At 46.1% G+C, this 14,429-nt stretch overlaps 1 protein-coding gene across 1 annotated transcript in view; it reads right to left on the bottom strand.

Annotated features, from left to right (window-relative positions):
- DOCK2 (dedicator of cytokinesis 2) overlaps window positions 1-8,268 on the bottom strand; it is a 417,518-nt gene extending 409,250 nt beyond the window's left edge. The window contains exon 1 of the mRNA XM_082621317.1: window positions 8,187-8,268. Within this exon, the coding sequence (XP_082477443.1) occupies window positions 8,187-8,229 (43 nt within the window). The 5' untranslated portion in view covers window positions 8,230-8,268. The remainder of the gene's footprint in view (window positions 1-8,186) is intronic.
- Window positions 8,269-14,429: the final 6,161 nt, after the last annotated feature.

Below are 14,429 nucleotides of genomic sequence, written 5' to 3'. Positions count from 1 at the left end.
CTATCTACTAACCATAAAACTTCTAGAATAATTCTTTTAAAATAAGACAGAACAGTGGTTGCCAAGGGGGAGGGGGCAGGGGAGGGATGGACTGGGAGTTTGGGATTAGCAGATCCAAACTCTTATATATAGGACGGATAAACAACAAGGTCCTACTGTAGAGCACAGGGAACTTTATTCAATATCCAGGGATAAACCATAATGGAAAAGAATAGATATGTGTGTGTGTGTGTGTGTATAATTGAGTCACTTTGCTGTACAGTAGAAATTAACACAACATTGTAAATCAACTATACTTCAGTGAAAAACCAAATTTAAAAAAAATAAGACAGAACATTCTGCAACTCTTCTCAAACCCTACCGTGCCCCACCCGCTTCCATTCAGAGTAAAAGCCAGAGTCCTTATAACATGTACCAGGCACTACTCAATACAACCTCTCTTCAGAGAACTCATGTCCTCCAGTTCTGCCCCTGGGTTACTCTACCCCATTCACAGCGGCCTCCCACACATCAGAGAGGCTTCCTCCTCAGGACATTCGCACTGGCTGTTTATTCTTCCTGGAACACTTTTTCCTGAGACGACTACCTTGTCGCCACCGCCAGTGAGGCAAGCAGCAAAATCCCCCTTCCCGGGCAAATCCTCAGGGTCCAGCTGGGACAAGGTGTGCCCCTTTGCTGCAGCAGTCGTGGGCTCTTGGGACCTGACATTGCTAGCACTTAATCCACCCCAACAAATGCCTACTCAGCATTGGCTCTGTTCAGACCCTGTTTTGGATGCTGAGGCATCTATGCAAGTCACATGGTCCACCTAGGTCCCGTTCACCATCCTGGTTTGGGATTTGACCCAAGGGATCATGTGTTGTCAGGGGAGCACTGAGTGCCCTGGGGCAATGTCTGGAGAGGGGTCTGGAAAAGTGTCCACATTGTCAGTCACATTCCCCTCCTGCACAGCTTTAAATCAGCACAGAAGCTGACAGTGTCCTAGTGGGGTCAGAAGGACAAGGGATGGATGGCTTTTTCCAAGGAGAACTAAAAACCAAGTAAGACTTAAGATGTTGACAAACTCAGCCTGCCTGTTGTTCAACTCACACTAATTAAAGAAAGTGGAATGAAAGGAGAGAGTGCCTATTAAACATTTGTGGTGCCTCCACACAGATTCCTCTGGAGTTGGGTGGCAATAAGCACTAGCATTCACCATTTGCAGAACATACGGTGCAAAACTCAGACTGTGGCACCCATGTGGAACTGAATATTAAAGGCCTGTAAGCTTAAAAAAAAAAAAAGAAGTCCAAAGGTCCAGAAATTAGCAGAATAGTATGGTGACTACACTGTCTGTCTCAAAATATAGCAGCAGTATAAGGATGCTGAACTCAGGAGGAAGCGGAGCTTAGCAAACACAGTCTGTCAAGGCTCATTCAAACTCAAACGTTATGGTTGGGGGCAAGATGGCCACTAACTAATGTGGTTCCCATAAACCTAGGGATTAGGACAATCTACTTAAATGAACTCCAACAGTCAGCCCAGCAGGCACTCCTAAACAATCCCAAGTTGCTGAAGCATCCGAAAGTAGGCAGCCCAGGCACCTAAGAATTGGTGGTAGGAAGGAATGAGATTTCCAATCCATGTGTTTTTGTTGCACCAGACTAACTTCCGGGGACCAGCCCGAAGATACAATTGGCCTCCATAGCCAAGATACACGTACTAAGATCCCTCTAAGCATTTCCTCTGCAATTCTTTTCCCCATTGCTCCTCAGAGGCCTTCTGAGACCATCCTATTTAAGATTCCTTCCCTCCAATACTCTCATTCATGAGACAAACTCTTTTATTACAGGAGCACATATCACGATTTGTAGTGATATGCCTATTGATTTTTTCACATTTCTTTTTGTCTTCCCCACTAGACTATAAGCTCCAAAAGGGTAGGAACCATACTGGCCAAATTCTAGTAATCTCACCATCTAGCGCAGGGCCTAGCACATGGGAAATGCCCAATAAATATTTAAGAAATAAATGAAGAATGAATGAGTGAATGAGTGAACAAGTTGGTGAGTAAATGATGGTCTCTATCTCTCCTCCTTAGCTATTAACTCTGGCAACAAGAGCAGTGTAAGTGGTACCTCTGTAGTAGAGTTCTGCCCTGGGTGTGTTTGGGATGCATGTTTGACTCATGCCTCCTACCCCAAGAATCTGTCCCCATCCACAACTCCTGCGATCCTCATGACTCCACCCCATAACCATAGCGTATTGGAAAAGGCAGCACCCTGGCTCAGAGTGGGGCCCATTCTTAGCCTGGTGATGACCTCTGACCTGGGGGGCCTTTATTGAAAAGGTGAGTCAGTCCACTCAGATCTTCTCAGGACTTTGAACAAATAAACACAGAGAGAGGATTCAGAGGGTGCTGGCACTGCAAAGTCATGCCAGGTTGAGGTAGGTGGCATGTTGGGGCCACCACTGTGGTGTTCTCAGAATATGAAAAGTTATGAAGAGGAGAAGAGAAAGGAGAACAAAGCTCGTAAGTTTACAGCAGCTGGGAAGCCATGAGAAGACAGGCAGAGTTTTCCAGTCTCCTCAGACCAGGGCTTTCCAGAGGACTGCTGCTCATGTTTCCTGGATTTCTGTTTGATTTTCCTTGATGCTTAAAACACACCACTTCCCTCCTCACATACAGCTACACACCACATACCTTTTAACTGAACTACTTTAAGTGGATTTTGTTCCTTGTAATAAGAGTCTGTGCTGCAAGGGACTCAATCACCCATTGTGCACTCCAAATCTGTCCATCTCAGTATGGACCAGATCTGTCCAGGAAAGAGCATCACCTGCATCCCTGGACCAGGGAGAGGTCTCGAACTCATCCGTATTCCCCAATCAAGATGTGAAACAGACCCCTTCTCAGCTTTTGCAGAGCCTGTTATGATTTGAATTGTGCCCCACCCCACAAAACAAAAGATACGTTATATTCCTAACTCCTAGCACCTCAGAATGCAGCCTTATTTGGAGATAGTCTTTTCAGAGGTAATAAAGTTCAAATGAGGTCATTAGGGTGGGCCCTCACCCAACATGACTGCTGTTCTTATTAAAACAGAAAATTTGGAAAGAGACACACACACAGGAAGAACGCCACATGAAGACAGAGGCAGAGACTGGGGTGATACTTCTACTAAGCCATGGGACACCAAAGATTGCCAGCCAGCAAGCCACTCGAAGCTAGGGGAGAGACACGGGACAGATTAGATTGTCCCTCACAGCCCTCCGAAGGAACCAAGCGATAACTCCCCAGCACCACACATAGATACACAACCATAACTCGAGATGATCTGCGTGGAGAAGAGGTTTCTGAGCGTAACTGAAGCCCTTACACAAATCTACCCAGCAGGCCCAGCTTCAGGGTAAACAAACCTTTCTTCTGCACTCACCCTCTGAGAACCCCTGCCTTGAAGGCTTCGTTTACAATCCCTAAATATCATACCACAGACCACAGGTCAACTGTTAGGAACCCAGCTGTTGTCCTCCCTACTGCTCCAAATTCACACGTTGAAGCTCCATATTTGGATCAGGTCTGTAAGGATGTGATTAAATTAAAACGAAGCCGTTAGGGTGGGGCCCTAATCCAACAGGACTTGTGTCCTTCTAAGAAGAGGAGAAGACACAGGTGAGCATGCACAGAGAGAAGACCATATGAGGACAAAGCAAGGAGAAGGCAGTTAGTTGTCTGCAGGCCTAGGAGGCCTCAGGAGAAATCAACTTACTAGCACCTTGGACTCGGAACTCCAGCCTCCAGAACTGTGAGAAAATAACTTCTGTTACTTAAGCCACCCGGTCTCTGGTATTTTGTTATGGCTACCTGAGAAAACTAAAATATCATGCCTAATATCCTATTCCCCTCCTTCCTCAGGAATGCACACTGGAGTTTTAGCTGGGTGCATGGCTGCTTACATTGCAGACTACATTTCCAGGTTCCACTGCAGCTAGGTTCAGTCATGTGATTAGGTTTTCAGCCAAGAGGATACAAGAGGAAGTGTCCAGTGGGCCTTCAAGTAAGTGTCCTTAATGAGCAGTGTCATGCCCTTCTTGTTCCCTTCATCCTTCTTGCTGGCTGGAAAGTGGACCTGACAACAGAGGCTTAAGCAGCCAGTTTGGTTCAAAAGGCAGAAGCCTCGTGCCAAGGAAGCCGTGCAGGAGACAGAAAGAGCCACGCTACCGCCTCTTCAGGGACCATTTCTGGGCTTTCTACATGAGAGGCAAATAAGCTTCTAGCTTGGTTAAGCCACTACTTTGGACGTTTTCTGTCACCTGTAGTCATACTTATCCCTAACTGATACTGTTACTTGCTCTTTCTACCTCCTCCTTCTCTGTCTTCCATTGTCTCCTCCAAGGATAAAGCTCTGACCAATGACAAGAGTCTCAAGCAGAGAAGATTAAGATAGTAAAAGCCAAAGGGAAATGTTAATTATAAGGGGACTCCTGCGGGATTAACTAATGAGGCAGTCAGTAGATAGATAAACTGTCACCCACTGCTGTTCCCCTGCCCCCCTATGTCTAACCCCTGCCCCCCTCCCAAGTGATTAAATTATCTTCTTACAGGTGACACACCCGCTCAAAAACTCCACTGCTCACAAAATGAAGTCCAAACTTATAAGCTTGGTACTCAAAGCCCTTCACAACCTGACCATAATCTACCTCTCCAACTATTTTTTATTTCTCCAAATATCCACTAAAACCAAAGCAGACTATTGACCCAAAAGCCACACCCATTCCAACCTCCTGCCTTTGTCTATGATGTTCCTCCTCCCAGATTCCCTTCTAGTGTTGTGCAAAGGGTCTGGTGTCTGAAGACAACTGAATTTAAGGCCCAGCCCAAGTACTTCCAAGTTATGTGAACTATGGAACTCTTAGCCTGTAAAATGAGAATAATAATATGTTGCCTCACACGGCTGTTCTGAAGCCAGCCAAAGATACTGCATGAGAATGGGTCTTGTAAACCATAAATTACTACACTTATTCTTATAAGGCATGACTGTCCTGAGCCTGGCATTAGGGCACGTTACCTGTCTCTCTCGGCTCCGTACCTATTAGGTACGCCCCTTGACCTCAGTCACTAACTTTCATTGACGAGCCTCATTACTAATGCTTTTCATGCATTACCCCGTTCAATCCTCACAATGATCTCATGAGATCCATATTATCATGATTACTCCTACATAAAGTAGGAGTAATGAGGAAAGATGAGGAAACAGGACCAGATTTGAACTCACAGCCCAAGCTTCTAACCTTACCCATATCTCCTCAAGGGCAGAGGCTGTGTCTTGTCTTCATAGCTACACTGTGTTGTCTGTGGAAACTCTTACCCACCTCTACCCAAGGGTCCTCTCTGGAACTCTAATGGATCACATTTTAAAGCTCCATCAAGGAAGTGAAAAAAGAACCTGGCCAGGGATCTACATGAGGCTCACCCTGGCTGCTCACCAGACAGTAAGATGAGAAAGAAACCAAGCGGTTCTGGTGATGAAGCTGTCCCCAGAAAAGCCAGCCCCCCAGAAACACAGACGCCAGCAGCGCTCGTCAGCTAGGCCAGAGGAAGAGGAAACCAAATGGGAAAGCAAAGCTCAGGTTCTCCTGTGTTAGGCTGGCTGGGACTCTGGAGGTGTTCCAAGGACCCCCCTAATCCTTACATGGCTCTAGCTCTTCCTTTTCCTCCAAGCCCCCATACTCATTATCTCAGATACTCTTCTAAAAGAACGTCTTGAAAGACAAAAGTATTAATACCTAGACTGACAGTGAGGAAACCAGAGCACAGACCTGCCTGCAAAAATGATAGTGTCAGAACTAGAACCCAGACTCCTTACTCTCAGGCCACGGTTCTTTCTGCTGGGTGACCCCAGTCCCCTGTCTCATCATAACCTAAGCCTTGCCCTTCCCTTCCATCTACCTGGAGTCTACAGAGGAGGGTTGGAGATTACCTTCCTCACCTCTGACATTCATCTGCAGAGAAAAAGAGATCCTTTGATAAGCAGACACCTACCAAGTGCTCTATGGCCCCCTAAAGGGTCATACACCTTCTGACTCCCAGCCCCAAACAGAATTTTCACAGGTAGGCGTGAAAACTCTCAGTTATACCATCAGAAGAATCCCCTGGGCCTAGAGCCTAACAGAGTTCCTCGTCTCTGAGCACATAGGTGGGATTTCCTCAGCAAAGGAGGGTGAAAACCTTACTTCATTCAGTAGCCCCCTCCCATCCTGTGATGTCATGTCCTGAACTGGGCTCCTAAGCAGAGAATAAAGGCTAAAAATAATAATTAATAACATTTAGTGAGGATTTGTATGATTGGCATTCCAGGCACTTTATATGGATTATTATCATTCAGTCTCCGCACAACCCTGGGAAGCAGGTGCTGTTATTACTCCCAATACACAGACAAGGAAACTGAGGCCTGGAGAGAGTAGGTAACTTGTCTAGCTCACAAGGCTGGAAAACATTGGAAGATGGAATCCAAGAGCAGGCACCAGAGCCCATGAGCTTCACACCACAGCACAGGGCCTACACAGCAGGAACACACTACAGCCCTTCGACCAGAGGGTGGGACTCTTCCGCCACACTCAACTGCCCCCATGAACTGCCCTCGTTATCCTGGACCACCAATACCATCCTTGTCTGCCACCCAGGCGCCTTTGCTCTTCTATCCACCCAGCCTGCCTCCACACTGGCTTCAGTACAAATTTCATGTCCCTCCCCTGCTCAGAAGCCCTCTATGGCTCCCAATTGCCTAGATGGAAAAAGTCTCAACTTCTTAGCCTGGCATTCAGAGCGTTCCAAAATGTGGCTCCAACTTACTTGGAGCATCGTTCCCTTCAATGCACCCTCCCCTCAAGGCGAAAAGAGCTACCACTCTTCTTTGCTGGATATGCTCTTTTTTCCCTGGATAGTCCCTTCATGTCCAGCTTTCATCTCCTAGACCACATCAGTCCCTCCACCTATAATGGTCTGCTCCATTTATCAGTCCCCATCTTCGCCTGAGCGGTGTTTCAGCCTGGAAGGGCCAGAGTTAGAGAAGCTTTAAAGTTCAAAAGTTACTGAGTCTAGTTCAATATAGGTGGAGAAACTGAGAAACTGAGCCTCCTTCAGGGTATGGAATATTATTTGCTCTTTGGATAGGGACCATTCATCTTTAAACACTCCACAGTGCTTGGAGCCTAGTAAGTGAATGAATAAGTGTTGAGCCCTCCAGGACTGTGTTTCTCCAGCAGTGGCCTCGGGATTCCCTACATCATTCCCTACTCTTGGCCCTTGGGTCTTCCAACATCTGACCTGTTCAGTCCTTATCTCGGAGGGTGGTATCTGGTATCTGCCTGCGTAGCAAGCCACAGAGTGGTTTTTAAATTCACACTTATTTGAAAACCACAGTGACTCTATGGGGATTGCACCATGGGTACCACTTAGTAGAGGGCCCTAGTACCTGACGCCTCCCTTCCCCCAGCCACCACTTCCGGCCCTGAGCTGCAGGCAGAGGCCTCTGGGAGCTTAGATGGCTGAAGCTGATGAGGCTGGCTTCTTGGATATGCCCGTATAACCCAGGAAAGAACTGCCTTTTTCCCCAGAGGCTCTCTGGGGCTGAGTGAAGGGTCTTGCCCTCCAGCCCTACGCCCCCAGATTGCACAGCCCTCTGGACGCTCTGACAAACAAGGGTCATCTGACCCAGGAAGAACAGGCAGGGGAAGCAAGCAGATGGGTGTCGCTTTGGGCAGCGGGGGAGGGAGGCATGTTGGGCCAGGCCAGGCTCAGCCAAGGGAGAGAATGATGCTCCCTCCAAGAGGTCAAGTCTCCAGATGGGATGAAGGAGTCCTTGCAATGCCAGGAGCCTGATGCAGAGCCAGGCTGCTAAGAGGTCTGCTGGAGCTCGTCTAGGAAATGCATAAAGCGTTTGGAGAAAGAGGGTAGCCCTGCGGCGGCAGCAGGAGAGGAAGCGGGCTGGGCGTAGCCTGCTGGGCAGGGCACCCACCTTCGTCTCCCCCTACCTCCCTTCTCCTACCCAACTGGTGCCACAGCAGGCTGAGGGAGCCGCTGCACCCTCAAAGCTTGAGTCAGTGCTCTGAGCCCACGTCCGCGCCGCTGGCTCCCCAGCCTCTTCCTCTGCGGTTCTCCGGCCACCTGCCCTTCTCCCTGTTGAGGACCCCATGCCCACACCTACCCACTCCGTGTCGCTCCTTGTCAGTTTTGCGCCAGGGGGCCATGGCTTGGCCTGGGTGGGGGTGGGGGAGGCGGCTGCAGGCACCTCGCGTCGTCCTGTGGGGAAGCAGCCAGGGGGTGGCTAGGCGTTCTGCCGGGCCCCACTTCCTTCCTCTTTTCAAACTCCCTCTCAGGGCCCGCCCTCCCCTCCCCAGGGTGACCCGCTCCTCCTCCTCTTCCTCCCTCCCTTTGGGCAGGGGCACAGTAGAAGGCTAGGGGTTAGAAAGCCCCCACAAAGCTTAGGGGCCACCTCCAACTTGTCTCCTGCCCAGGCAAGCTGGCAGAGGCCAAGCAGATACCTGGCGTCACCCAGGCCATCGCCACAAGTGCAGGAAGTTCCCTGGTAACTGAGCCTAGTGATTAAACCGAGCTCCCTCCCACCTAGCAGGAGCTTTAGTGTCAGATGTGGGTTCAAATCCAGTCTCTGATGCTTTACAGCTATGCAACTAGGACAAATTACTTCACTTTTCTAAGCTTCAGTGTTTTTCATCTGTAAAATGGGATACTGGTACCTACCTCATAATGATTACTGCTAGAAGTAGAGAAGACAAAACCTGCAGCTGGTGACATCCAGGAGTTACTGCGACGACTAGAGGAGATATTACATGCAGTAGTTATATGAGTTAAACATCCACCTGGAGGGGAGGTCATTTGGAGTTGTATCCTTTTGATGCCACGACCCATTTGAAAATCTGATAAAAGCTCAGGAAACTCTCCTCTGAAAATATACAAGCACAGAATTTATCAACAATGCCGGGAAGTCAAGGGTGCTCTAATAGCCAGCAACAGTGGACCCTGGGAAATGAGTCCTAGAGTAAAGGCTAATGGAGACATTTCTCAGAAAATGCTCTGGGAATAGACTCTATTGAGAAGCAAAAATATCTCTTTGAACCACAGTGATAAGACTGAATTAAAGTCTTCCTGAATTTTCTTTGTTCATAACTCTCACAGCCCTTTTCTGATTTGCACTAGAGAGTCAATAAGATAGATTAGGCAATACCACAGCTGACAGGCAGCTATGGCAAGCTATTAATTTCACTTTATCTAAAGTTATTTCCTTTTTGGTTGTCTAGCAGCACAAATTGGGTAGTATTTTTTATAGAGAGCAGTTGAATCTGTCAGGATTCCACCAGGGAAACAGAACCAGTCGGACATAGATGTGTGTCCACTGACTGACTGATTGATTGATTGGAAGGAATTGGCTTATGTAAGTGGAGCTGGCTAGGTAAGTCTGAAATGCCTACGACGGGCCTCTAGGGAGTGCAGGCTGGAAACTCTCAGGCAGGAGCTGAAGCTGCTGTCCCCAGGTAGAATTTCTTCTTTTTTCAAGGAAAGTACAGTCAAGGACCTCTAACTGATTGGATCCCGCCTCCTCAGACTGTTGAAGATAATCTCCTTCACTTAACATCAACTGGTTGTAGATGCTAATTATATCCACAAACTACTTCCACAACAACACCTAGATTGTTGTTTGGTTGAATAATTAGGGTCTATAGTCTCACCAAGCTGACTCACAAAACTAACCATCAGAGCAGTATTACAAACTGGACTAAACACCAGAGGTTGGCAAATTTTCTGTAAAAGATTAGATAGTAAATGTTGCAGTCTTTGCAGGCCAACAGGCAAAATCAAGGATATTATGTAGTTACTTATGTAACAGACAGAAAACAAGCTTCCACAATTTTTATTGATAAAATTCAAAATCTGACATTAATAATTGAGTATATTCTTTTGTGATACAGGTCTACTAATGAGAAAAATAAATTTGTCCATTAGATCACATTTCACCCCATTAGAGTCCAAAGTTAGTGTTCTCTCTGATCAAAATTGATGGCAACTATTCATCTGTTAATGGTGATATGTAATGACATTTTGCATTTCATCTTTGAAAATGGCTTTCCCCACAGGTGGTGTGTAGTAAAGAATTAACCTTGCCCCCAAAATGGCCAGGTATTTGTCCTCAGCTTTGGAAAGTGATCTCTTGGAATGTCATGGTTTGCCTGGGAAACTTGGGTCACACTGGGCAATCTAAAAATACGATTTAGGGGGCTTCCCTGGTGGCGCAGTGGTTGGAGGTCTGCCTGCCGATGCAGGGGACACGGGTTCGTGCCCCGGTCCGGGAGGATCCCGCATGCCGCGGAGCGGCTGGGCCCGTGAGCCATGGCTGCTTAGCCTGTGCGTCCGGAGCCTGTGCTCCGCAATGGGAGAGGCCACAACAGTGAGAGGCCCACATATCGCCAAAAACAAAACAAAAAAAAAATAAAAAATAAAAAAATAAAAATACGATTTAGGGGTTTTCCTGGTGGCGCAGTGGTTGAGAGTCCGCCTGCTGATGCAGGGGACACGGGTTCGTGCCCTGGTCCGGGAAGATCCCACAGGCCGCGGAGCGGCTAGGCCTGTGAGCCATGGCCGCTGAGCCTGCACGTCCGGAGCCTGTGCTCTGCAACGGGAGAGGCCACAACAGTGAGAGGCCCGCGTACCGCAAAAAAAAAAAAAAAAAAAATTACGATTTAGGGTGGGGGCTGACCATGTCAGAAAGACCAATAATGTGATGTACGTGAGGCTTTGGGCCACATGGTATCAGTTGCCCTGATGGTTGAGATCAACCATGGGGGCAATCATGGGGGGAAAGTCTTGCCTACATGATAGAGCCCCAACAGAATCTCTGGACACCAAGGTTTGGGTGAGCTTTGCTAGTTGGCAATATTCTACACATACGGTCACACACTGATGCAGTGAAAATAAAGCATCCTGACCCCATGTGGAGAGGACAACAAAAATGTGTGGTCCTTCCCTGGACTCAGCCATGTACGTCTCCCCTTGGCTGCATTAAATCTTCATCCTTTACCAGTCACAGATGGTAAATGAGAGTAACAATTTCAACGAGTTCTGCAAATCCTTCTAGGGAATTACTGACACTAAAGGTAGTTTTGGGAACTCCTCAAAACTTGCAGTTAGTGTCAGAAGTGAGGATGGTCTTGTGTGAACTGTGCGCTCTTTACATTTTATAGCTGACTAACTCTTGCAGTTGGCTGAAAATCTTAAAGTACTGTCAAAGACTGATATCAACCCATGTACATAAGCTTTTTTTTTTGCTGTACGCGGGCCTCTCATTGTTGTGGCCTCTCCCGTTGCGGAGCACAGGCTCCGGACGCGCAGGCTCAGCGGCCATGGCTCACGGGGCTCAGCCACTCCGCGGCTTGTGGGGTCTTCCTGGACCGGGGCACGAACCCGTGTCCCCTGCATTGGCAGGTGGACTCTCAACCACTGCGCCACCAGGGAAGCCCCATGTACATAAGCTTTTATTAAGCATTTTCATTGCTCAGAAGGCAGTTATAAAATTCTATTAAACATTCTCTTGATGTTTGCCTTTTAGCACACCATTTATTATATTGTTGGATGTGGAATTGCTAAATGGAAACCCTTCAATTGCACAGTTAGATGGATTTAAAATTTAAAAATTACCTTTACAGGGCTTCCCTGGTGGTGCAGTGGTTGAGAGTCTGCCTGCCGATGCAGGGGACACGGGCTCGTGCCCCGGTCCGGGAAGATCCCACATGCCGTGGAGCGGCTGGGCCTGTGAGCCATGGCCGCTGAGCCTGCGCGTCCGGAGCCTGTGCTCCGCAATGGAAGAGGCCACAACAGTGAGAGGCCCGCGTACTGCAAAAAAAAAAAAAAAAAAATTACTTTTACACTTGTATTGAGGTCTGAAAACACTGCTGGAACTATAGTTTGAGCCTGGAAAATATGTTCATTGAAATTTTTGTAGGAATGGAGATCTCACTTTCTGTTTTAATTTTTGACAACACAGGAAGTTTCTTAGGCTGCTTGATCTTGCTTGTGATTTAAACATTAATTGTCATCAAAATGACTTTATCGCAGTTTTCTGCAGGTAACCATTGTTTTGCTCTGTCATTTTGGTTGAATCCATTAAGAAACATTATGACGTCTGCAGCAGAAGCTAATTTCCCGTCATCCAGTGTTCAATAATAGTGGCTGAATAACAGTGGTTGAGGGCTGTTTTTGTTAAGAAATCTCAATCCTGAGCTCAAAAAGTCACAGATAACTTATCTGTTAAGCCATCAAACTGCTGTGTAGTTGACAGGGCAAGTCAGAATATTCAGCTATTCTGACAAAAGTTCACAAAACAGACAATGGTTAAGTCCAGGAGACATAATGATCACCTTTGACACAACTGGTTCAATAACATAGCGTAGATTCAAATATTTTCCACAAAGTACCTTGTGATGAATATTACAATAAATTAGTAAAGGATTTAAACACTTTACATTTTCACAACCTTTGTAAATTTGTCCAAAAAGCCTTTTCCTGCTCCACACATATTTTTATCATCAACAGTTGTAACACATCTTAGCGGATTCCACTTCAGGTTACACTGAATTAGTGTTTCCTCATTTTCTTTGAAAATAGTTTTGACCATAGTTTTTCCATATGGATTATTCAGAAAGGTTGACTCTTCATTGACTTCAGACTCAGCATGGACTTGCCAAATAAACAACTGAGCTGTATTGGTAACACCAGTCAACTTGTCAAGAGCCAAGGAAAACCACTAGAAATCATCTGCCATGGTTTTAAATTGATTATTGATGTTGCTCCCCGTGTTCTCAACTCTTCCAACAATGATTGTCACCAAAAGGCTAACAGCCTTAACTGTTTTGTTTTCTCTAGACACATTTCATCTGCTGCTACCATCAAAAATATTTTAATCAACTCACCATCAATAAATATCTTTCCTTGTCTGGTTAATAAATGAGCCACCAGGGCACTTAACATTAGGTACAGTCTCATTTTCATTTTTTATTTGTAATGGAGAAATTGTGCTATTATGAGATATTCTGTTTTAAATTTTCTAATTTTTCTGGCAACTCCTTTCTTGCAGTTGGGAATGTTGTGATGAGGGCTTACTCTGTTAGACCATTACAACAAAGATGATGCTTTCCTGTCTCATCCTATAACAAAATAATCCACACTCCACTGTGACTTAAAAGCAAGACATTTGGGGCCTCCCTGGTGGCGCAGTGGTTGAGAGTCCGCCTGCCGATGCGGGGGACACGGGTTCGTGCCCCGGTCCGGGAGGATCCCATATGCCGCGGAGCAGCTGGGCCCGTGAGCCATGGCCGCTGAGCCTGCGCATCCGGAGCCTGTGCTCCGCAACGGGAGAGGCCACAACAGTGAGAGGCCTGCGTACCGCAAAAACAAAAACAAAAACAAAAACAAAAAACAACAAAAGCAAGACATTTGGATCCCACTATTCTCTTGTTTTGTTTTGTTTTGACATGATGGCTATTGTGCTGGTTAATAAAATAAAACAAAATTTAAAAGGTGTTTCTGTAGAGTGATGTGCATGGTACTTGAAACAGGTGGTACTATAACCACATCCCTGAGATCTGCAGGTTGCTAAACAGCACTGCAAGGTAATGAGAGCACCATCCATAGCCCATCTTTGTTGCAAGTACTCAACTCTGCCACTGTAGCGTGAAAGCCACTACAGATGATATGTAAATGATGAGCATGGCTGTATTCCAATAAAACTTTATTCATTTATGGACAATAAAATTTGCATTTCATATAATTTTCACATGTCATGAAATATTTTTCTTCTTTTGAATTCTTTTCAACCTTTTAAAAATGTAAAAACTATTCTTAGTTCATCATCCATACCAGAACAGGTGTTGAGTCAAAGTTGGCCAATGAACCATAGTTTGTCATCCCTTGCTACAGACAATTTTATTGTCTTCATAAACCCATGGGAGGGATCTAAAAGATGCTTGCTTTTTCATCTTAGATTTTTCTGACATACATGCAGACAAGTTCCTAACAACAGTGTGATAAGGTACTTGGTGGGGGGACAAAGGTAGGTGGTGATGCCAGAAGGTAAATAAGGTTGAGACTTGAGGAATACTGAAGATTTTCCCCCCTATTCAGCTTGGGACTCAGGAATCTGGGTTTTTAAAATAACGTTAGAGTAACAAATTATTCAACATATTAAAAGAGGTGAAGAACTGCTTGTAGTTGAAGGAGATGAAGTTTAGAAAGTTATTTTGAGTGAAGGTTAACTTCTTAATGGAATGGTTTATAATATAGAAATCTTTAAGCTTCATACTGACTAGGATATGGCTTTTCTATTTCTGATATATAGGCTTTTTATTATAGTGATTCTATGGCACCATGGAAAAATTTTGGC

The sequence above is a fragment of the Mesoplodon mirus genome, assembly GCF_964341445.2.
Source record: "Mesoplodon mirus genome assembly, chromosome: 5".
Taxonomy (NCBI): domain Eukaryota; kingdom Metazoa; phylum Chordata; class Mammalia; order Artiodactyla; family Ziphiidae; genus Mesoplodon; species Mesoplodon mirus.
The sequence above is the reverse complement of the archived record's forward strand: the minus strand, read 5'-3'. Positions and strand labels throughout refer to the sequence as shown.